General features: G+C 45.2%; 1 protein-coding gene across 1 annotated transcript in view; it reads left to right on the top strand.

Annotated features, from left to right (window-relative positions):
- Positions 1 to 25,241, top strand: part of ches1 (checkpoint suppressor 1) — a gene marked incomplete at its 3' end in the record, with an annotated part of 118,984 nt that overhangs the window by 71,743 nt on the left and 22,000 nt on the right. The window contains exon 4 of the mRNA XM_079525690.1: positions 18,043 to 18,105. Within this exon, the coding sequence (XP_079381816.1) occupies positions 18,043 to 18,105 (63 nt within the window). The remainder of the gene's footprint in view (positions 1 to 18,042; positions 18,106 to 25,241) is intronic.

Here is a 25,241-nt window from a genome sequence, read left to right on the forward strand (position 1 = left end):
TGTGGGGCTGACCTATTTCACTGCATTTTAGAAATACTACTTTCTGTAATCTGTGTGTGACAAATATTGATTGATTGATTGATTGATTGATTGATTGAGAGGAGATGTCGATGTCGGGGAAGATTTTTCCATGGTGTGTGTTTTTCCCAGTGGTGCAATGTAACTAAGTACATTTACTTAAGTACTGTAGCCTAATTAAAGGACAATTGTGAGGTATTTGTACTTACTTGAGTAATTCCAATTTCCAATACTTCACACTTCTACTTTTACTTCTATTTCCGTGGCAAATATTGTACTTTTATTCCACTACATTTATTTGGAAACTTTAGTTGCTATAGTTACTTTGATGTGTACATTTGGGCCATTTGAGCTTGTAGATCTACTATTTTCAAACTATTTGTATACACTTGACAACTTGAAATAAAGTACAGATATTTGTTATCATCGCTGTCGGGCAGAAACCTTGTAACTTAACCCATTTTGGGCGGGAACCTCTTTTGGTGTTAGCATTACGTTATGCTTTAGCTATTGAAAAATAGCAGATCTACAAGCTCATAGCGCGCCACCGAGTGGCGCGCTACGAGCTTGTAGGTCTGCTATTTTTTAAAAATCGAAGAACGACTGACATAGAAACATAGCTTTTTCAGAAAACTGTCAGGATGAAGAAGACATTTTTAGAATCTGATCTCAGGTCAGAATGGGTTAACGTCCCTACTTGATCACGCTACAGCTACAGCATCACACGAGTTCAAGCATCAAACGTAGCAGATCCACAAGCTGGAAACGCAGGCGCAAAAAAAAGCGACACCTCGTTATACCACCTGCTACTTTTAGCTGCTTTTGAATTTGAATCCCGAAAAACTAAGTGACGTGTCTTGGACGACGTGTGAGGTTTCCAACCCCGACAGAGACGACCTCCTGAACACTCCCAGTCATGAAGAAGACTCCCGCTGCGCTAACCCCGCCACCCGGCTCCCCCCCCTCCCCCCTGTGGTGGCGCAGAGAGATTTCGGGGGCCAGACCCTCTAGCTTTGTTGGCAGACATCACTGGAAGCCTGCATGTGTGCGACTCGACGCTCACAGGAGCCAAGAGGCTTGCGCTTATCGATGCTTCGCAGGGCTCTATATCTGACTTGATAGTGAAACATATTCTTTATTTTAGTCTACACAGCTGTACCAGATTGGGCCGTATCAATAGTTGATGATCTGCAGTCTTCAGAGTTCCGTGTGCCGCAGATTGAGGTTCTCATGCGCGCTCTCCGGGGGGGGGAGGGGGGGGGGGGGTCGACGACGTGCGCTGTATGGCGTTTGATTTAAGTCTCGATGCTAGTGCATCAGGCACCAGGCCTCTTAATATCTAAATGCTCCTCCATTAAAAAACACGGCATGGTAAATAGGGGAATGATTCCCCTACTCAATTAGTAGTAAATTAATATTGGAGGGCTTAATGAATGACGTTCGGTGCCAGGGAGAAGATTTGATCTCATCACACAGGGATGTTGTAGGGCATGGGAAGGGGGGGGGGGGCCCGGGGGGGGGGGTGGATCAATGCTGGCTCTGGGACTTTGAGCAGCTTCATTTCAGATTATATTGTGTTCAGCATAGCCTCTAATATAATAATATGTAATACAGGTTATGGGGAGCCTTTTACGGTATGGAAAAAATAAATAAAAATGAAGGAACGAAGGGTGAAGAGGACAAAGAGCGTGCGTGCATGCGTGAGTGTGAGTGCACACGTATATTCATGTGTAGGCCTATGTTTTTTTCCGTGTTTGTGCGTGCGTGCGTGAGAGTGTGTAGGCCAACTTTTTTTGCGTGCGTGCGTGCGTGCGTGCGTGCGTGCGTGCGTGCGTGCGTGCGTGCGTGCGTGCGTGCGTGCGTGCATGCATGCTGTGCCCCCATGCTATGCTGTCATCTCCATGGCCCTTGACTACAGCAGCAGAGTTAGTCTTGTATACATATCTCCATAGTAACTAGGTTGCAGTTGACATAAAAGTATGCTGTTGCTGTAGCAACAGGAAAACTGATTTGGCTTCACAGACACGGGCGTGTATATGTGAGCGTGCGAGTGTGCGTGCATGCGGGCGTGCGTGCGCGCGTGCGTGTGTGTCTCTTGCACGCATGGCTGTACCCAGTGCATGCATAATATGAGTTTGTTGTGTCTTTTGTGCACGTAGGAATATGTGTGTGTTTTTGTGCACGGTGGCGTGTGTGGAGAGGTGGATTTGGCAAGGACAGGCTGTCTTGTGTTTGTGTCAGCGCACACCGTTTAAGACAGCCCGCTAATTAACCCTTCAAACCTACCGGCACACACACACACACACACACACACACACACACACACACACACACACACACACACACACACACACACACAGAGGTACACGGCCATGCCTCATGGCAGACACAGACAACGGATAACACGCGCACGCACACACAGAGGCTCACACAAACAAACAAGCAAGTGCCTAGACGAGAGCGTGTACGTGCACGTGCTCACACACACACACACATGCACACATGAATGTCTGCAAGGACAAAAGCACAAACGCACACACACAGTCACACACGTGCGCGCGAGCAAGCGCAACGGCTGGTGTAGAAACGAGGGCACATCTCTGCAGACTCCACCTGCCATGATCCTGATCCTGGCTTTATCAGAGGCTGAGATTACACAATGAATGTGTATCATTTCAGTCAGTCAATGCCTCTCTCTCGCCGAAACACCCTGAATGCTCCCTTTCTCAATTCATCTACTGCCAGCATTGATTCAGTCTGTAGTCCCTCCTGCCAACGGCCTTCAGCCGGCTGGGTGTTTTACTACGAAAGACCCCAAAATTCACCCCCAGAATACACCCGAAGCAAAATCGGCAAAAGCTAACGTGGCTACCGTCTTTTTATAAGTCACCCGAAGTGTTAATATTGTAACCGCGAGGTAGCGGCGATTTAGTATAATGAGCCACTATAACATTTCGCTTTTGTCAGACCATCATCTCAAAATGATTTGTGCCAGTGGACCCCCAGAGGAGAGGATTTGTGTTAAAATCTAAAAACTAAAAAGCTTAATCTAAATTATTCACTTTCCAGGTTTTGCACAAAAAAAGAATATATATATACATACATATATGAGACAAAAAAGGGGACTCCTGCACATCCAAAAACCCCTGTGGGAGGTGCAGGTCTAGTTAGCAGGCATAGACTTCAGAAAGAGAAATAAACCTTCCAGTCCCAAGGACAATTTACTGCATCATCAACTTATTTATTAGCACTGTGCTAATAAATAAGTTGATGATGCATTAACCCATTCTGGGCGGGAACCCCTTTTGGTGTTAGCATTATGTCATGCTTTAGCTATTGAAAAATAGCAGATCTACAAGCCACCGAGTGGCGCGCTACGAGCTTGTAGGTCTGCTATTTTTGAAAAATCACACCCGTGTGAACTGAGTGGTGCAAATCCCCCCCCCTCTCTCTCTCTCTCTCTCTCTCTCTCTCTCTCTCTCTCTCTCTCTCTCATTAGCAGGCAACAATGCAGCACTATCTCTCTCCCTCCGTTTCTGGCACAACAGCGCCACTTTTGGTACTCATTGGTACTGGTCACACACAAACACACAAACATAGTCACAAACATAGTTGAACACGGACATTGCTGTTCCTTAGAGTGGAACTCCACTCAAAAAATCGAAGAACGACTGACAGAGAAACATAGCTTTTTCAGAAAACTGTCAGGATTAGAAGACATTTTTTAGAATCTGATCTCAGGTCAAAATGGGTTAAGTTGTCCGTCTTTGTTCCCTGAGTGTGCAGTCCCTTCCTTGGAAGGTTTATTTCTTTTTGAAGTCTGTCTATATATATATATATATATATATATATAGCAGATGTAAGCTTGCAGCTTGCAGCGTGTCATGAAGTGAGATTTCTTTCCCCCACTTGACGTCTTTGGCGAAAATATCCATCGGCTATTTTATACGACATGTAACAGCGTTGTACTATTTTATACATAATAAATGCATAAATGTCGCCGTCGCCGCCTCACGTGCTTCTATTTGAACGGCCACCCGTTTTCTCCGGCGTGTTCTGTCTCTGCTGTGTTCAGAGGAGACAGAGACACACGTGGGATTTGGTCCGAGGGGAGGAGGGGGTTAGTGTAGCACCCCTGTCCCCACACACACACACACACACACACACACACACACACACACACACACACACACACACACACACACACACACACACACACACAGAAACACAGGTTGTGTGTGTGTGTGTTTCTGTGTGTGTGTGTGTGTGTGTGTGTGTGTGTGTGTGTGTGTGTGTGTGTGTGTGTGTGTGTGTGTGTGTGCACGTGCAGTCGTGCACATGTGCGTGAGAGAGAAAGAGAGAGGCTTACTTTTAATGCACTGAATCAGATTCCCATCAATTTACAGAGGTGGAGATTAATTTGACAGTGACCTATTTGTTCCAGTGAGTGTATTTCTAGGTCATATCCAGGCAGATGACGAGACAAGCACAGGTTTAGGATAAGCACGGAAATGCGCGCATGCACGCGTGTGTGTGCGTGTGTGTGTGTGTGTGCGTGCCACTGTGCATGCGTTCGTTCGTGCCGCACATGTTCTGTGCGTGTGTGCGTGTGTGCGTGTGTGTGTGTGTGTGTGTGTGTGTGTGTGTGTGTGTGTGTGCGCGCCGTGTGCAGGCCTGTGCTGGCATGCGTGTGCCCGTCCGTCCGTTCCTAACTCATAGATGAGCGTGAGAGAGCGTGAGTCCCCACCGTTGCCATGGCGTTGTTTACAAACAGGATTCTTGTGCGAGCTGAATGACATGCCTTAATGACAAGTGTCCTCAAACACACACGCGCAAGCACACACTCACACACACACACACACACACACACACACACACACACACGCACGCACACACACACACATGCACACGCACACGCACACACACAGTAATGTATCACTCAAAAGCCTCTTATGAAATCAGAGCAGAGAGAAGAACAGGCAGTTTTGTAATGGAAAGCACGGCATGTTTTTTCTTTTTTTCCTGTTCTGTTCTGTGTGCCCTAACCTCTCACTTAACCCTGGCCTCTCCAGAGGAGTGCTGTTCACACCAGTGATATTATGCCACGCATCGTCCTCGCTTTATACACCAAACCTTTTGTTCGCAGATAGATCCTCGTTAACGCGTCAGCGCAGCCGTGTTTGTTCTTGACCCAGCTAGGCCTCGCTCGGGCTCCAAATTACCACCCTGCGCTCGCTGGGAGAGAGACATGTGGAAGAAGTGTGTGTGTGAGTGTGTGCGTGCGTGCGTTTGCGCGTGTGAGTGTGTGTGTGTGTGTGCGTGCACGTGCGCTGCTGTTTGACTAAAATCCCCCCCCCCTCCTTAAACAAGCTGCTCTTAGAGTGAATAACTTGAATAATGCAAAAATACAAATGGTAATGGACCGGATCGGCTATTAGCATTAGTACTATTTTCCATCACGAAATCGAGCATACTGTACATGGACTAGAGAGAGGGAGGGGGGGGGGGGGGAGGATTTTTATTATTGCTCCGACATTTGCAATAAAAACCCACCTAAAACCTAAAATAAAAAAGAAAACGCCGAACAGACTTGGAACAGTGACACTAATATATATATATATATAGTGGGGGAAAGTGTACTGTACCATATAGCCACCCCAAGTGTAATGGGATAAATATATAGTGTTTGTTTCAGGCTGGGAAACGATCATAATGTGGTTCTGGGGTTTGGAGTGGCAAAATGTCCTACAGGGAACACTGGAACAGCACATTTTAACCCGTTTAGACCTGACGACGATTCTACAAATGCTTTCTAAATGCTAACAGTTTTCTGAAAAATCTATTTTTCTGTCAGTCGTTCTTCGATTTTTCAAAAATAGCAGACCTACAAGCTCGTAGCGCGCCACTCGGTGGCGCGCTATGAGCTTGTAGATCTGCTATTTTTCAATAGCTAAAGCATAACATAATGCTAACACCAAAAGGGGTTTCTATGTCTGTCGGTGCTCAAACCTTTTCATGTCAAGGACCTCCAAAAATATATGTAATTGGCCGCCGACCCCCATCTGAAAATATGTTGTTCCCTGCAGAAGCAAAGATTTGAGTTAAAAAACGTTTGCTGTGAAAGCATATTATATTCAAAGATTTGCGCCACATTTTTCAAAAAATAGGAGATCTTACAAGCTCGTAGCTCGTAGGCGCTTTACATAGATTGTGCATTACATTCATACACACACATTCACACACCGATGGTGGCGGAAACCATGCAAGGCACCAACCAGCACATCAGGAGCAATTAGGGGTTCAGAGTCTTGCTCAAGGACACTTTGACACTTAACTCTGGGGGAGCCCGGGTTCGAACTGGCAACCTTGCGGTTACCATCCAGCCACTCTACCCCTGAGCCACTGCCGCCCGTTAACATAATGCTTAAAACACCAAAAGGGGTTCCCGTCCAGAATGGGTCCAGCTAATGGTCTGGCTGACAAATTGTTTAGGTATACTAAGGCTAGCTCAAACCTAAATCTGCTCCACACTGGTCAGTGTTGCCAGCCTGCGTGAGAGAAATAAGCAACCAGGTCTATGAAAACAAGCACAAAAGAAGCGACTATAGGCCACATGAGCACACCTCACATGGCTATTAAAAAATCTTGATATCTCTATATATTTTCCGATGGAGGTCCGTGGACAAAAAAGCGGGGTGCGCACGCTTTTCCGACACACCAAAGGTCCGAAGCGCGGGGACATGCGATGCGAAAATGCGATGGTCCGACATGTGCTGCTCCCATGCTTGCGGTTATGGTTAGGTTAGGGATTGAGGTTTCGGATCAATAGTATGTCGGAACTAAAGCCTGTACCCCAAAAAACATGTTAATCTGGGGGTCCTTGACATGAAACTGTTTGAGAAGCAAGCCCAAATAAGGAACTATATTTAGTAGAGCTGGGACTCGATTAAAAAAATTAATCTAATTAATCAGAGGCTTTGTAGTTAATTAATCTCGATTAATCGCATTTTAATCGCATACCATTATTCAACCCGAGAACAGTGAGAAACCTTTTTTTTCAAATGTTTTTTGGTATCCCAGTGAATAGTGACTACGGGATTCCACTCATTTTCAACATTTTACTGTCATTAATATACCTTAGAGTTGTTGTGTGGATATAATAAGAAAGTCCCCCCCATTCTGTGTTGCCTAGAACTGGAGGTCTGAAAAAAATCAGTAACATTATGAAGTACATCTCAGTGACATCACAAAAATGTACTTCATAATGTTACTGTTTTTTTCAGACCTCCAGTTCTATAGGCAACACATAATGGGGGGACTTTATTATTTCCAGTGCACACAACTCCATAGAAAAATGTTGAAAATGAGTGGTATTCCCCTTTAAGCAATACAACTTTTTTATCCCAACATAAACAAGAGCAGCAGTGTGTATATGAATACTCAAATGTGCTTTACATGGCGGGGCATGAGAACAAATAAAAACAACTTTATTATGGGGGAAACATTTCACATGAGGTTGGGGCTGACCCACGCTTGCTACTTCAGTATGTTTCGCATCGAGGACAGCTTGACAGCGGTGAAATCACCGCGCGTCTCCGGTGGTCTGTGAGACATGTTAAACTGAAGCAGCTAGCAAGCCTAGCATATAAGCTAACGTTGGTCATAAATGGATCATTTCCCTCTGACATTGCACACAGCCATGCCGCTATCCACGCGTCCATCTGATAGCTTTTACATCTAAATGTCCCATCCATGGAGCAAAAGCGATATAAGCGGCTTCTTCATTCGATTCATTTGGGTTTGGGCTTTCTGACGGAGCTGTAGCCTGTAGTGTAGAGTAAACAACTGCTGCTGCTGCTGCTCGCGTGCCGCAGCCTATTCAGTACTACTAGAAACGCACCCAGTGAGAAACGTTCCGCGGTGGAAAAAAAAGGTGCGATTAAATGCGTTAATTTTTTTAACGCGTTAATTTTTCTGTAGTTAATTAATCTCAATTAACGCGTTAAAGTCCCGGCCCTAATATTTAGGAAACAGGCCCCAAAAAAACGCAACCCACAAACTACCAATATTTACAGGCGAAACAAGGCCAATTTGCTTATAATAAGCAGACATGGCACGCTATACTATTCAACTATATATTTCAGTGGTGGAAGAAGCACTAAAATGTTGTTCACTTAAGACAAAGTAACAATTAAATACGTAAAAGGCCTGTGTTCAAAGTGTGACTTGAGTAAACCTACAAAAGTATATCAAAAATATACTTAAAATGACCAAAAGCAAAAAGTACTCCCATTATTATGTGAACATTGTGTCAGGTTGAGGTCACAGAGTGTGGCAGCTTGATTGACAGTTCCTATTTGCAGGGTGCCGGGCCCCCTTTCAGCTCTCAGGAACACACAGAGTAGAATAATACTTTAAACCATAATAAGTTAGAGTGCACCAAAAACTAATTTACAATACAATTTTCATTTATTTATCCCCCTTAATAGGATTTATAGGCCTAGATAAAACTCGACTTAGTATTTTATAGGTTTTTGGGGCATTTTTGTTTAATCAAAATTATTTTCCGACGTTTTATTTGCTCTTCTAATAAAGGAAATGGCTATAGTTTGAGTCTAGTGTCTGCAGCAGCAGACAGTCAGTCGGTCAAGACAGACGAAACAAATCCACAATAACCCATTTTGACCTGATTTAAGATTCTAAAAATGTCTTCTACATCCTGACAGTTTTCTGAAAAAGCTATGTTTCTATGTCAGTCGTTCTTCGATTTTTCAAAAATAGCAGACCTACAAGCTCGTAGCGCGCCACTCGGTGGCGCGCTATGAGCTTGTAGATCTGCTATTTTTCAATAGCTGAAGCATAATATAATGCTAACACCAAAAGGGGTTCCCGCCCAAAATGGTTTAAACAGTACTTTTTGCCCTAAATCCCCCAAAATGAGATTATTGTGATTAGTATGACTGTGTATTATTTTTATTTTTTTACATAAATAACATGAACCCTAGCAGGTGGTGGCTCAGGGATAGAGTGGCCAGATGGGAACCGCAAGGTTGCCAGTTCAAACCCGGGCTCCCCCAAAGTTAGTGTCGAAGTGTCCTTGAGCAAGACACTGAACCCCTGATGTGCTCCTGATGTGCTGGTTGGTGCCTTGCATGGTTTCCGCCGCCATCGGTGTATGAATGTGTGTGTGTGAATGGGTGAATGTAATGCACAATCTATGTAAAGCGCCTTGGATAAAGGCGCTATGTAAATGCACCATTTTCCATTTTATCCCTATTCTGGGGTGAACATACGGGTATCCGATCTTTATCTGGGGGGGAAATAGAGGATCTATCAGCTCACAGCACGCCTCACAGCGCCCTGAGAATGTTTAATCACTGATACGATTGAATTCTAGTGGGTGTCCATGCATGCTTCATCTCTGTCTCAGCTATAGGAGGTCCTCATGGCCCCAGAAAACCCTGTTGTAGAACATTGTTTTAAGGTTTTTAACGAGGAAAGAAAAAGCTAATTGAAAACCGTTAACGCACTAGCAGAGACAGAGAGCCGTCTGTCTGTCTGTACGCTGAACCGTATATGCTGTCATGGTAGAGTAGGTCGAGAGACTTCAGATTAAAATGCCTCGGCTACACTAAGTGCCATACATTAATGCATTCTGGACGGGAACCACTTTTGGTGTTTTAAGCATTATGTTATACTTTGGCTATTGAAAAATAGCAGATCTACTAGCTCATAGCGCGGCACTCGGTGCAGCTTGTAGATCTGCTATTTTTGAAAAATCATGGAAATGTGACGCAAATCTTTGAATATATATTCTTTCAGAGCGAGCGTTTTAATCTCAAATCTTTGCTTCTGGGGGGGTCCCTGGAACAACATATTTTCAGATGGGGGTCGTCAGCCAATTACATATAGTTTTTGTGGGTCCTTGACATAAAAAAACTTTGAGAACCACTGACATAGAAACATTTTTCAGAAAACTGTCATGATTTAGTTTAGAAGACATTTTGTAGAATCGGATCTCGGGTCTAAATGGGTTAAGAGGAATTCCCGGTACGTAAAAAAGAAAAAGGCACGGGGCGACTAAGCCTCTTACTGGGATGCTGGGCGTGTTTCTGCGTGCCTCTACATTAGAATTAGTGGTAGTTGAATGGCTGCATCTCTCACCAGTAGATCCATCTGGAAGCAGGGTGTCCATTATCATATTATGTCTTGTTTAATCCCGCCAGCGTTGACAGTACGCCATTGACTCTCCGTGCTCGCGGTGGCCCCGCATGATGGTTAAAGTCATGTTTTATGTCGACGCGTGCGGTTAGCGGTAATTAAATACGTACGTAATTGGTGCGGTATTAGTGCCGGAGTAGGAGCTGATATCACTGATAATGGCACAGCGGGGGGGGAGTGGCAGTTACAAGGGATTTGTTTGAGAATGGACCTCCTCCTCCTCAGTGAAGTGTGTGTGTCTGTGTGTGTGTGTGTGTGGGTGCATGTGTCCGTGTGAGAGTGCGTGTGTGTGTGCGTGCGTGCACACACACACACACGCTTGCGGGCTGGCGTGCATGCGTGTGTATCGTCATGTTCTGAGAATTTCAGACATCAGAAAATGAAAATGTTAATATTAGGATGTAAGGGTCAAGGTTAGGGTATATGAGTTTAATCAGCTTTGTTTGCGGTTAATGTTAGTGTAAGGCTACAGTACAATATATGGTTAATGTTAGTGTAAGGCTACAGTACAATATATGGTTAATGTTAGTGTAAGGCTACAGTACAATATATGGTTAATGTTAGTGTAAGGCTACAGTACAATATATGGTTAATGTTAGTGTAAGGCTACAGTACAATATATGGTTAATGTTAGTGTAAGGCTACAGTACAATATATGGTTAATGTTAGTGTAAGGCTACAGTACAATATATGGAATTTAGTGCAAGTAAATGCAATGACCCCAAAAGTTTGCAACGCCAACATCTGTGTTTGATTGTGAGTGTGATGTGTGATTTGTTGTCAGTATAGTGCATTGTAGGGTATAGTGCATTGTAAGATCGACTAGTGGATTTACTAGTCGACCAGTTGAATAGTCGACTAGTTGCTTAAAGCCCTCACTGCATTGATGGTGGTGAACATTGACTAAAACAGCCGGGACAACGCTCCACACATCCCAGACTCTTCTTCCCTTCTGGCTCCAAAACGATGGAATGAACTTCCCATTGCAATCAGAACTGCAGACTCACTCCCAGTCTTCCACTGTAGTCTGAACACCCACCTCTTCAGACTCCATCTTAGCCCGCAGCACTTCATGCCCTAGCCTCGACGACCTTAGAGACGTATGCAAAGGCTCAACTTATGTAACTTAGATAGCATTTTATGTATACATAGCACTCTATAGTGTATACTCATAGTTCCATTGTACAGATATTCTGCTGTTAGACGGATGTTGGGTTCTTAGCTTACTTATGATTCTTGATAATTATTTATTTTGATGTATTTTATGTATTTCGTGTTGTTCTCGCTTACTGTAAATCTCTCTGGATTAAGACTGTCTGCTTAATGGCAAAAATGTCATTGTAAATTGTGCTAGTAATGTGCAGTAGCAGTGTAGTTGTAGTATGATGTTTAGGGCCAGTCAGTGTTGTTTTTGGCAGCAAATCGACACTGCATACAGTAGCATAATGTTTACTTGCAGCGTTAGGGTCAGCCACATAAGGTCAGTCACATAAGGTAGTAGTGGTATACTGTATAAAGTGTATATCGGTCACATAAGGTTGTAGTGGTATACTGTATAAAGTGTATATCGGTCACACAAGGTAGTTGAGTCTAGTGTCAGCAGCAGCAGCAGCAGCAGCAGCAGCAGCAGCAGCAGCAGCAGTCGGTCAAGCCAGACGAAACAAATTCATAATAGAATGCACATTAAACAGTACTTTTTGCACTAAATCCCCCCAAAATGAGATTATTGTGATTAGTATGACTGTGTATTATTATTATTATTTTATTTTTTTGCATGAATAACATGAACTCTATTCTGGGGTGAACATACGGGTATCCAATCTTTATCTGGGGGGGAAATAGAGTTTCTATCAGCTCACAACACGCCTCACAGCGCCCTGAAAATGTTTAACCCATTTTTGGGCGTGTTGATTTCGATTTCGTCGACTAAAACTAAGATGAAAAATGATCGTCGACTACCGTTTTTCCCTGACTAACTAAATGGAAACTAAACGAAAACTAAGCTATGATGACTAAAACTAAGACTAAATATTTTGCCGATTTTGTCAGCAAATACAAACTAGACTAAAATGTTAGGAAGGGACAAGTGGACAAAAGATCCAGTATAAGTCTTTTTACACTTGGTTTGAATGCTGAAAATAGCCGATCTACAAGCTCACAACACGTCGCAGCGAGTGTATATCGGTCACATAAGGTAGTAGTGGTATAGTGTATAGTGTATAAAGTGTATATCGGTCACCAGGACTCTTTAATATCTCCTGTTTCTCAGAGAGGGAGAGGCCGGCCTCCTCCTCAGCTTATATAACACAGGAAACAGATGTTGGCAAAACACACACACACACACACACACACACACACACACACACACACACACACACACACACACACACACACACACACACACACACACACACACACACACACACACACACACACAACTCCCTCCCTCTCTCTCTCTGTCTCACTTTTTCCCTCTTTTCCTCTGTGTCTCTCGGCCTGCCTCTCTGTTTTCTCCGTTTTCTCCCCGTCTGTCGCTTTCTGTGTTGTTATCGTTTCACCCCTCTGTCTTTTGATCTCTCTCTCTCTCTTGGCTTTTTGTCCTTCTCTCTCTCTCTCTCTGTCTCTGTCTCTGTCTCTGTCTCTGTCTCTGTCTCTGTCTCTGTCTCTGTCTCTGTCTCTGTCTCTCTCTCTCTCTCTCTCTCTCCTGTCTTTTATCGTGCCTTTCTTTCTGTGTTCATCCGTTCTTTGTTTTTCATTCACGTGCTGTATGTACTGTACCTGTGTACAATATTTGTGCAGCTGTGCGTGCGTGCCTGCGTGTGTGCGTGCATGCGTGCGTGTGCAGAACGTGTGCACGGTTTGAGTGCAGGTGTGAGTGAATGTACTGCATGTGTATGTGCAATTGCGCATGCATGCATGTTTGTGCATGTCAGTGTGAGCCCATTTCCCATGAGCATTACATTTATACACACATACTGTGTGCGCATGCACGCACACGTGCGTGTGTGTGTGCTTGTGTTTGTGGGTGCGTGCGTGCGATGTGTGTGTGTGTGTGTTTAATGTGTATGTGTACGTGTTCTCCATAGTCGCTCATTGTAAAACTGTAGAGGTTGACTGACTGACTGACTGACTGACTGACTGACTGACAGACAGACAGACAGACAGACAGCATGGGGTCCTGCTGCTCCCTCAGTCTCTTAAGTCTACAAACGGCTATTAATAACTCTGCACACAGCTTGTATAAAGTCAGTTAAAAAATGTTCCTGAATCCTTCCTGGCACATGGCGTTATCTGCAGCTCACCGCTCACCATACCGAGAGAACCAACACATGCCTCCCGTTAACCGCTCTCCATACCAAGAGAACCAACACGTGCCTCCCGTTAACCGCTCTCCATACCGAGAGAAAACACCGACACATGCCTCCCGTTAACCGCTCTCCATACCAAGAGAAAACACTGACACATGCCTCCCGTTAACCGCTCTCCATACCGAGAGAAAACACCGACACATGCCTCCCGTTAACCGCTCTCCATACCGAGAGAAAACACTGACACATGCCTCCCGTTAACCGCTCTCCATACCGAGAGAAAACACCGACACATGCCTCCCGTTAACCGCTCTCCATACCAAGAGAAAACACTGACACATGCCTCCCGTTAACCGCTCTCCATACCAAGAGAAAACACTGACACATGCCTCCCGTTAACCGCTCTCCATACCGAGAGGAAACACCGACACATGCCTCCCGTTAACCGCTCTCCATACCAAGAGAAAACACTGACACATGCCTCCCGTTAACCGCTCTCCATACCAAGAGAAAACACTGACACATGCCTCCCGTTAACCGCTCTCCATACCAAGAGAAAACACTGACACATGCCTCCCGTTAACCGCTCTCCATACCAAGAGAAAACACTGACACATGCCTCCCGTTAACCGCTCTCCATACCAAGAGAAAACACTGACACATGCCTCCCGTTAACCGCTCTCCATACCAAGAGAAAACACTGACACATGCCTCCCGTTAACCGCTCTCCATACCAAGAGAAAACACTGACACATGCCTCCCGTTAACCGCTCTCCATACCGAGAGAAAACACTGACACATGCCTCCCGTTAACCGCTCTCCATACCAAGAGAAAACACAGACACATGCCTCCCGTTAACCGCTCTCCATACCGAGAGGAAACACCGACACATGCCTCCCGTTAACCGCTCTCCATACCAAGAGAAAACACCGACACATGCCTCCCGTTAACCGCTCTCCATACTGAGAGAAAACACCGACACATGCCTCCCGTTAACCGCTCTCCATACCGAGAGGAAACACCGACACATGCCTCCCGTTAACCGCTCTCCATACCAAGAGAAAACACCGACACATGCCTCCCGTTAACCGCTCTCCATACCGAGAGAAAACACCGACACATGCCTCCCGTTAACCGCTCTCCATACCATGAGAAAACACCGACACATGCCTCCCGTTAACCGCTCTCCATACCGAGAGAAAACACCGACACATGCCTCCCGTTAACCGCTCTCCATACCAAGAGAAAACACCGACACATGCCTCCCGTTAACCGCTCTCCATACCAAGAGAAAACACAGACACATGCCTCCCGTTAACCGCTCTCCATACCAAGAGAAAACACTGACACATGCCTCCCGTTAGAACGCTGAGAAAATGAAATGGTAAAAGAATCGGTGAGTGTTAATAACTCGCATGTCAGCACACATCCAACTACACTAATCCAAGACGATCATGGCCATGGATGGATGGAGTTCGAGACAGATTTGTTCTCATGTCTCACAGCTGAAATGACTTCACATTTTGCACAAAAATTGCTAAGTATTATGCGAAAGATGACAGCTGCTTTCCTCACCGTTAATGCACTTGCACGATCTACAGTTCATATAAAACTCCATGACACTGTGTTATTGCGTAACATTTCAACGTAGTAGAAAGTACTGTGATGCAAAATACTTATTTTTTTCATTTTCAGTTTATTTTTCTGCCGTGGGGCTTTAAAGAGGAATCTAGTTCCTAAATCTAAATTTAGAATCTAGTTCTAAATTAGTTATGTTTTTATTTTTTTTATATATTTTTTGCCCTGAACTTGGCTTTCCCATGTATGTTATTGAGCTGGCAGAATTAACTAATTATCTTAAATGCTGCACGTCTGCACATGTTTTTCACGTGAGGACCCCATGTGTGAAACACCAACACTTAGGCTCGCCCACGAGTGTTTGAAAGCGTAGAAAGACAGAGAAAGGCTTGTGGCCTGAATGGTTTCTGAATTGTGGCATTTTTGGTCCATAATATCTGGTTTGAATATTGGGTTAATTTATCATTTATTGCAGTTTGTGTTGCTGTGAGTCTGTCCCTGTCTTGGGCACCTGCCACCTATAGGTGTTTTAGTCAGGTGGTTATTACCTTTCTCGGAAAGCACAAAAGGCTCCATAGCATTTTCTACAGTCTATGCTCTATAGAGCGTCGCAGTCCCGCCTCCTACCCGGGACCAGGAAATGAAACCCAATGCATTTTCCTCATAGACATTTCTTAAAGTATTTATTTAAAGACGGTTACGCCGTGGACAAAGCCAACTCGAGTCGTGACAACTCATGACAACACAAACAATATTTTGGACCAAACAAATAATTACAAAGAAGAAAAACAACAAAAAAGTGTTGTAACCTGCCGTTTTTTTCTTCTTTCTAATTATTTGTTTGGTCCAAAATATTGTTTGTGTTGTCATGAGTTGTCACGACTGGAGTTGGCTTTGTCCGTGGCGTAACCGTCTTTAAATAAATACTTTAAGAAATGTCTATGAGGAAAATGCATTGGGTTTCATTTCCTGGTCCATGGTAGGGGGAGTGTCACACCCATAAGGGGCCATTTGGAACCCCCTCAAGGAACCATGAGGGTGCCTGGAGTCTGGACCACGTTTTGAGACCCACTGGTGTAGCTCAGTGTTTCCAGTGAGCCAAACGTGCACAATATGAGCACCCTGACCTCTCTGTTATCAGAATGAAACAGAGCCTTCATTACTAGCATTGATGCGTTGCATTGCACATCATTGCACAATCACAGCATCCATATATACTACAGTAACGCCAGGGCACCCTGAGGCTTAGCATGCCGTGCAGAAGGGCGGTCAAATCTCCGCTCTTCTTCCCACGAGAAAAGCTATCAGATCAGGGTCAAAGGAATGGCGGAAAGGAAGCAATAAAGACGAGAGAGAGAGAGAGACACAAATAGCTGGACATCCAGAGCATCAGGTTTGCTGTCTGCAATCAGACGCTTGAATCTCCCAAGGCTGCCGTTTCCTCCGGTCAGGGCCGTCGCCCCGGGGTGGGCAGGCGTCCAGTCCAGCACGGGGGATGAATCGAATGCAAAACAAAGTAGATCTGAGACCAGACTCTACAAATGTCTGTCAGTGGTTCTCAAACGTTTTCATGTCAAGGACCCCCAGAAATATATGTATTTGGCCGCCAGCCCACCACCATCTCAAAACATGTTGTTCCAGGGACCCCCCAGAAGCAATGATTAGAGTTTAACATGTTCTCTGTGAAAGAATATATATATATTCAAAGATTTGCACACATTTTAACGACTTTTCAAAAATAGCAGCTCTACAAACTCGTAGCGCTATGAGCTTGTAGATCTGCTATTTTTCAATAGCTAAGGTTTAAAATAATGTTTAAAGGTATATTCAGTGATTTCACTTAATTCAAATATCACTTATTTTTTCTTATTTTGTGGATAATCCTCCCTACTATAAAGTGTGCTGACCATATAAGGAGTTCCTCCCTGTCCCCAGTGAGCCCCTGGGGTAAAAAAAACCCACTGTAGAGCGTGTGCATGTGCACATCTTGTTACCGGGGCGGACCTTTTTCTTTTTTTCCAAATCACCCAAATCACTGAATGCTCCTTTAAAGTGGTCAATGGCTAATATAAGGTGGCACAGATTTGCAGGTTGACACATGCAGCGTTCCAGGTCTTAATGGGTAAAAAGGTAAAAAAAAGAAGGAAAATAAATATAACTTTAGATCTACAGTATATCGTCTCTGTCGGGTGGAAACCTCATAATTATGTCCAAAACTGTTACTTTTCACGATCCAAATAAAAAAACCAACAAAAGTAGCAGATCTACAAGCTCAAAACGTGTCGCTCCGCGCCGTGTTTTGGAGCTTGTGGATCTGCTACTTTTGATGCTTCTGTTTGCCGTTGGCGTGTGATCAAGTAGGGCAGCAATTTACCAAGAAAACACCAAAAGTTAATCTTATTTCATTTTAATCTGAACATTCACATGCATTTATCCTCCATCTGTGTGTGGCAGCCGCTCTCTCATCTTACTGCTACCGTGCCGGCAAGAGCTGCCATACTTTAAATACCGCACACGGTGCTCTGTGCGTGCGTGCGTGCGTGCGTGCGTGCGTGCGTGCGTGCGTGCGTGCGTGCGTGCGTGCGTGCAAGGAATGGCCCGTCATCTGTAGGGGTCAATAGGTCCGACAGACTGACAGAGAGACACACACACACACACACACACACACAGAGGGACACACTTTAAAGGAGACGGTGTGCACTGCTCAACAAAAGTGCAGAGGTGACAGGCCAACCCACCGCCCGCTGTGTGTAAGCACCATGTGCGCATGTTGGGAAGTCCTGTGCACAGTTGTGTATAGAGCGTACCAAAATCTCCTTGAGGGGGCGTCAACATATGTGTCATGTGGTAGCGGCCGCCATACTTCTGGGATTGTCTGGTTTGTTGACCGACTATCCGTGTGCGTTCTTTTTTTAGACACCAGAGGGAGTTCAACAAACGGAGTTCAACAAACTGACATCTCACAATTGTGCTTGTAAGGTATGTCGAGCCCGACCTTTTTTTCCTTTCCATTCTGGTGTTGGCCCACTGTGTTGTCGCCAGGAACGAGCTCAATGTTTACAAAAACAGACCACCGTCACTCTATTCTGAGTCATGTGGGCTAGAGTTTAAATCCCACAAAAATGGCGCCGCTAGCTTTTCAGACGCCGCCCTCCTTTTGATGACGTACACATTTTTACAAACTATACGTCATTCCCCCACCGTCTTCCACAGCCACTTTGGGTTGATGAAATCCCGCAAAAGTGGATTTAATTTGGGCCAAATTGCTAGTTTCAAAGTTGGCCAAACGGTATAGAAGATGTGAGGAGCATTTATTTATGACCAGAGCAGCATGTACAGTATGCCCATGCATACATTCAGCCTCATTCACCAAACTTGGCAATCAGATTTGCGTATGTGTGAATGATGGACTGTTTCCATTCAGGATGTTTTCCCCCCTCTCTTCTGAACGTGTTACTGAAGACGTGTGTGTGTTGATTAGGAGACATGTGGGGATGTGTCACAGTGTGACATATAGCTTCTACTGTACTGTATGTGTTTTTACTATGATGTATTTCTGTGCTAAATCAACAGTGGCACCAAATGCCCAAACCTCATGTTATTAATAACAGCAACGTGTTTCTGTACATGAATAGACCACCAGGCAAGGGACGTGCAGAGAGTGTCAGAGGCTGAAATCCCATAAGAGGGCACCTTTGGCTCACAACTACAAGCTCACAACGCGTCGCGCTGCGACGCGTTGAGATCTTGTAGATCTGCTATTTTCGGGGCGCAACCCCAGCACTCTTTTAGCTAGTGGAGATGCGGTTGTACGACATGGATTTCTTCAACGCAATTTGTTCAACGCAAAATGCTGTGTTCAAGTTCAGGAGAAAAAAAAGCAATTCTCCTGAATGCTGCCTTCCAGCATGGCATGGAAAGGAGTGGTATTTGCATTTCTTTCACCATTAGTAAACGATGCCTCCGTGGTGTTTACAGACGGGTAAAAGGGCAGTTGTTTTACAGACGGGTAAATGGGCAGTTGTTTTACAGACGGGTAAATGGGCAGTTGTTTTACAGTCGGGTAAAAGGGCAGTTGTTTTATACAGACGGGTAAAAGGGCAGTTGTTTTACAGACGGGTAAAAGGGCAGTTGTTTTACAGACGGGTAAAAGGGCAGTTGTTTTATACAGACGGGTAAAAGGGCAATTGTTTTATACAGACGGGTAAAAGGGCAGTTGTTTTATACAGACGGGTAAAAGGGCAGTTGTTTTATACAGACGGGTAAAAGGGCAGGGCCTGAAGCCCCCTTTGACGTCTACTGTATGTGTGCACGTTCCTGCACCAGGCGTCTGGTTACATTCACAACACACTGTCATACAACTCTCCCTGATATGAGCACCACGTACAGACCGGTTGTCTGAGCAGGAACCACTTATCTCCATTATTCTAACTTCCATTGTTGATTTACGCTTTTTCCGTAAATCTACACTTTTCTTGATAGTTGCAGTTCCACGTGAAAACGCGACGGGAAGCGACATTGTTTTGAGCTTGCTACTGTACTAATCTTTAAGGTGACAGAACATGAAGACACAGCGTCTGTCCGTGCCTCTCAGCGCTGGGAGGAACAGGCGCGCAGCAGCGCGTGCAACAACAGACAGACGTAACTCTGATGCACGGTGGCACATTGTGATGTCGCCACGTAGAATGAGAGTGACAGCACTGCTCTAGAACCTGGAGGATGGATGTGGCTATACTGCTCTAGGTACCGTACGCTCAGTGGTGGAAAAAAGTACTCAAACGTTTTACTCAAGTAAAAAGTATCAATACTGCCTGGGCCATGGCTCAGTGGTCCAGGCACCTTGGCTGGTAATCCAGTCTGGCAGTGTGCCACGGGTTCGACTCCCGATCCCGACGGCCTTTACTGCATGTCTTCCCCCCCCATCTCTCTCCCCATTTCCTGTCAGCCTACTGTCTGCTCAGCTCAGTGGCCTTGTGGTTAGAGTGTCCGCCCTGAGACTGGGAGGTCGGGGTTCGATCCCCGGCCGGGTCATACCAAAGAAAAATGGGACCCAGTGCCTCCCTGCTTGACACTCAGCATCAAGGGTTGGATTGGGGGTAAGTCCCTGCGACATACTAGCGTCATGTCCAGGGGGTGTACTTGTACATCAAGCTGCCTCACGCTACAGAAACAGGAGATAGGCTCCTGCCCCTATGGGCCTCATGGCTCGGCAAGGCTACTTACTACTGTCTGTCTCTCCATAAAATATATAAAATAAAAAGGCGAAAGCCACAAAAAAACAACAACATTTGAAAAGTATCAATAGTGTAGTGTAGATCATGACATGGAGCCAGAAGGGCTGTGGATCTACAGTATGTGTAGGAGCAACTATATAGTCAACATTAGCATTGAGCAAAGTGCCAAGAAAGGGCTTAACCCATTCTGACCTGAGATCAGATTCTGAAAATGTTTCTATGTCAGTCGTTCTTCGATTTTTCAAAAATATCAGACCTACAAGCTCGTAGCGCGCCACTCGGTGGCGCGCTATGAGCTTGTAGATCTGCTATTTTTCAATAGCTAAAGCATAACATAATGCTAACACCAAAAGGGGTTCCCGCCCAAAATCAGAAGTGTCCAAACTTTTTTCAAAGGGGCCCATATTAGAAAATATTAAAACACCCTGGGGCCCAACTACATAATGTACCTTTGGATTTAACACGATTCTATTTAACTATCATCATCAATATTTAATATCAATGGTCTTTTCAGAAAAGGTTCAGAAGCAGAACCTGATAATTTTGTCATGCAGACCTTCATGATGCCTTTAAATGGTAAATGGTGCATTTATATAGCGCCTTTATCCAAGGCGCTTTACATAGATTGTGCATCAATTCACAATGTGGGGTTCAGTGTCTTGCTCAAGGACACTTTGACACTAACTCTGGGGGAGCCGGGGTTCGAACAGGCAACCTTGCGGTTACCATCCAGCCACTCTACCCCTGAGCCACCGCCACCCCTTTGTAATGTAATGGCTGATTTAGCACTCGGTTGCATGCTGAAAATAGCAGATCTGCAAGCTCGTATAGATCTGCTATTTTCAGAGCCGTGATCCAGGACAGGTTGACCCCATAGAGTATATAAAAGGATAGAGACTGAACTGGCGCGAAGCTCGGCCCCCCCAGCTATTCATGTCAGTGGAAGTTGCTCAGTGGCGTTTTGAAGCACCCGGAAGACTGCCGGAAGTAACGTCTCAGAACGTCTACTTCCGCATTTGACCACCACATTTTGGTGGTCAAATGCGGAAGTGCAACCGAGCGCTCAATGTTAAAGCCCAGCTGCACGGGGTTTCCCGGTCATGAATCCACGGGTCCGCCTGTAGTCCCTCCTCCTACCACTAGGGCCCAGAGCTTCAACGTTGAATAGCCTCACTGGCCCCTTGGTTGACCCTGGTGGAGACCGTTCTGTACTTCTAGTTTTAATATGTGTTCCAGTTTCAACTGTGTCTGCAGTGACCCCCCCCTGTTGTCCTGTTAGTTTCCATGGCGACAGCTAGAACCCAGGTGACAGAACCTTCCTGTGAGTCCCTTCCCGTGATTGGCCTATCGACCGGGGGGAGTGGTGGAGGGGGGGAATGTTTGGGGGGGGCTGGGGGTGCGATTAGGGAGAGGGAGCGTTCCGATTGGCGGCCGCCGTTTGGCGATGGCGGGAGGCCGACAGACAGCAGTGCTTCTGTAGAGAGCATTGATTTAATCGGCTGGCAGGCGGGCACGCAGCGGGGAGACGCATTCTCACAAACACACACACAAGCGCGTGCACACACACACACACACACACACACACACACACACACACACACACACACACACACACACACGCAGAAATACAGAGATGGCCTGTTGGGCTTGGAGGGGAGCAAGAGGGAAATTTGGCCCAGCGGGGGTCACCTCTGTGGGGGTACAGTAAGTGTGTGTGTGTGTGTGTGTGTGTGTGTGTGTGTGTGTGTGTGTGTGTGTGTGTGTGTGTGTGTGTGTGTGTGTGTGTGTGTGTGTGTGTGTGTGTGTGTGTGTGTGTGTGTGTGTGTGTGTGTGTGTGTGTGTGTGTGTGTGTGTGTGTGTGTGTGTGTGTGTGTGTGTGTGTGTGTGTGTGTGTGTGTGTGCAATATTGTGCTCTCCAGGAGAGGCGTTGCTGGCAGTTATAGAAGCGCCCCCGGGAGCAGTGCACGCTGGGTAATATCACACTCCGCAGGGAACTGAGGGCAGGCATACATATAGCGCACGCACACACACACACACACACACACACACACACACACATCTAAAACATATGGTCCGTGGAGGAGAGAACAGACATATTAATGTTAAGAGTCCAGACAGCACGGACAGAGATGTCTGGGAAGTAAAGAGTGTGTGTGTACTTTGTCATTCCTTTGTTTTGTCCACGGCCAGACGACGTACACAGTGTGTGTGTGTGTGGCCAGACGACGTACACAGCGCTGAGCTGTATTTATTCACCGTTAGACGAATCACCACTGCAGGGCAGGGCAGGGCGGCACACAGCGGCCATTATGAATACAGACATTGTTGGTACTTGCAAAGCCCGGTGGGCTCCGTGTAGAACTAGATGGACAAATAGACAGATGTCGGCCGGCTCTGTCGGGCAGGTGGAAACCTTGCATGTCAAAAAACATGCAAGGTTTTTCAGGATTTTCAGGATTCAAACTCAAAAGCAGCAGATCTACAAGCTCAAAACACGCCTCTTCACGCCATGTTTAGAGCTTGTAGATCTGCTACTTTTTTTTAAATATATATATAATTTATATCCCACGATTTTGCAACCCATTGTTTTTCACCCAGTGTGAATTATCTAATGTAATCCTGGGTGATACACGGACTGACCTCATGCTCCCTTCTTTGCATGAGGAGTCCAAGCTGCTTCTTTTCACCTGACAGGGGGGGGGAGTTTCCCCGGCCGGACGTAGCGCGCCGTGGATTAAGGAACACGTTATTCTGACCAGTTCCTTTCCCCTCCATCAGGCGCCCCGGCTGGCCAGGGAAGGGGTATAGTTTAGAGACCAGGTGGCGCTGCGGCGCGTTGTGAGCTTGTAGATTTACAATTTGATCGCTGATCCCCGCCTCCCACTCGGTCTGTGTCTCATAGGATGGTTTCAGAAACCGTCTTCCAGTGACATCATCGATGGGGAATACAAGCTAATAAAAACTGCAGGCTTTCTAGTCCTGAAAAGTTGCAATGCGAAAATGGAAGTCATCGTTCTCACGATAATGAAAATCTAAACATTTTTGTTTAAAAAATAATCTGCCTAATGATGATGTCACTGGAAGACGGTTTCTAAACTGCCCACACATGAGACACAGACTGAGTAGAAAAAAATCGTGCCATTTTATCATTTTTATTAGTGAGGACCTATTATATGAAGATAGGTTGAAAAGTGGTGAAGTGGTCCTTTACAGACGGATGCATGAATATTTGTCGTTCACTTTATTTGCGCTTCTTTTCCTTGTGGTTAAATGCGCCGGTTTCTCAGCTGTTTTCAATAAGCCTCATTCTGTTAACCCGACATGTCGCATCGAAGCGGCAGGCATTCGTATTGAAGATATACTCCAGTGCGTGATGAAACAGGCAATGCTCTAATCTAAAATCACAAATGATTTCCATCAACCCTTCTCTGAAATCATGGATTATAATGTTGTTCATGCATCGTTGGTTGGTGGAGAGAATGACTAACGGCAAAATTAGTTAGTCAACTTGAGTTTTGTGAAATTTGTATTTGAAATGCAATTGTTCATGTGACTTTATTACTCCGTTGGCCCAAAGTGTTGGTCCTCAAACTGGGGTCCGGGGATCCTCATGGGTCCTCGAGGGTGTTCTAAGGGGTCACCAGCAAAATATGTTAATAATACAGCATGACCTTTATCCATATTTTATGCATTGGCTATTCAAAAAATAGCAGACATACTGGTATACAAGCTCACATGCTCAGCTTGTACAAAGTGTTTTAACACAAATCTTCTCTTCTTGGGGTTCCCTGACAGTAACAAAACATTTTCAGATACCATATCAATTCTGGGGTCCATGAAAAACCTTGAAAACTAACCGGCCTAGATATTAAACATCCTCTGAGATAAAGAAGAAGGATTAATGAAGTCCAACGATGTTTAGTTTGTCCTTTTTGTGCAGCAGGATGCATGGGGAGGTGTCTGGGAAGGGAGCATGGGGGGGGACGACTATACACCGGGATAAACAGGGACGCACGCGGTCAGGGTGCCCTCCCTCCCTCAGGGTGCCCTCCCTCCCTGGTCAGCATAGGGAGCAGATGACGGGGGAGGGATATCATAGCATGCAGTGGTGGAAATAAGGGACGGAGTGCATTCTCTGAAGTACTGCATGCACTTACAGACAGTACAACCTTGAGGTATACTTTACTTCTTTGTATACTTTACTTTCCAGTTTACTATAGATCTCAGACCCACATTGTTGTACTTTTACTCCACCGCATCTATTTGACAACTTTAGTTACTAGTAGTTACTTTGTAGATTTGTATTATTATTACTACAAAACACGCATTAACCACTTCAGCAATGCGACGCATTGTGATCTTGTAGATCTGCTATTTTTATACATTTGAACACTTTATGTATATTATAAAACGGCCCCACACCTCCTGAAACATTTCTTGTTTGTCCTTAAGAATGTATGCAATCTTTTCCAAAGGTAAACATAAAGACAATTCCCTGAACCACTGTGTAATACTTGGTTTGTCTGGCCTCTTCCAGGTCAATGCTATCACTCTCTTAGCTTGTAAAAGACATATATCTATAAACATTTGTTCATTACGCTTTATCTTGTGTCCCTCTGGATATAGACCGAGCAGGAAGAACTTTGGTTCTGGTACAATATTTATTGACAAAATCTTCTGTATTTCCTGCCCGACCTTCCCCCAAAACTCCATCAATTTTGGACAGGACCATAGACAGTGGAACAATGTGCCTCTATCTTCACCGCATCTGGTGCATACATCTGGAATATTACAATTATACTTATTAAGTTTAACTGGTGAGATGTACACTCTCATAAGCCAATTGTATTGTAGAGGTTTTAGACGAGTATTCCCAGTCTG

This window comes from Electrona antarctica (assembly GCF_951216825.1).
Source record: "Electrona antarctica genome assembly, chromosome: 17".
NCBI classification, from domain to species: Eukaryota; Metazoa; Chordata; class Actinopteri; order Myctophiformes; family Myctophidae; genus Electrona; species Electrona antarctica.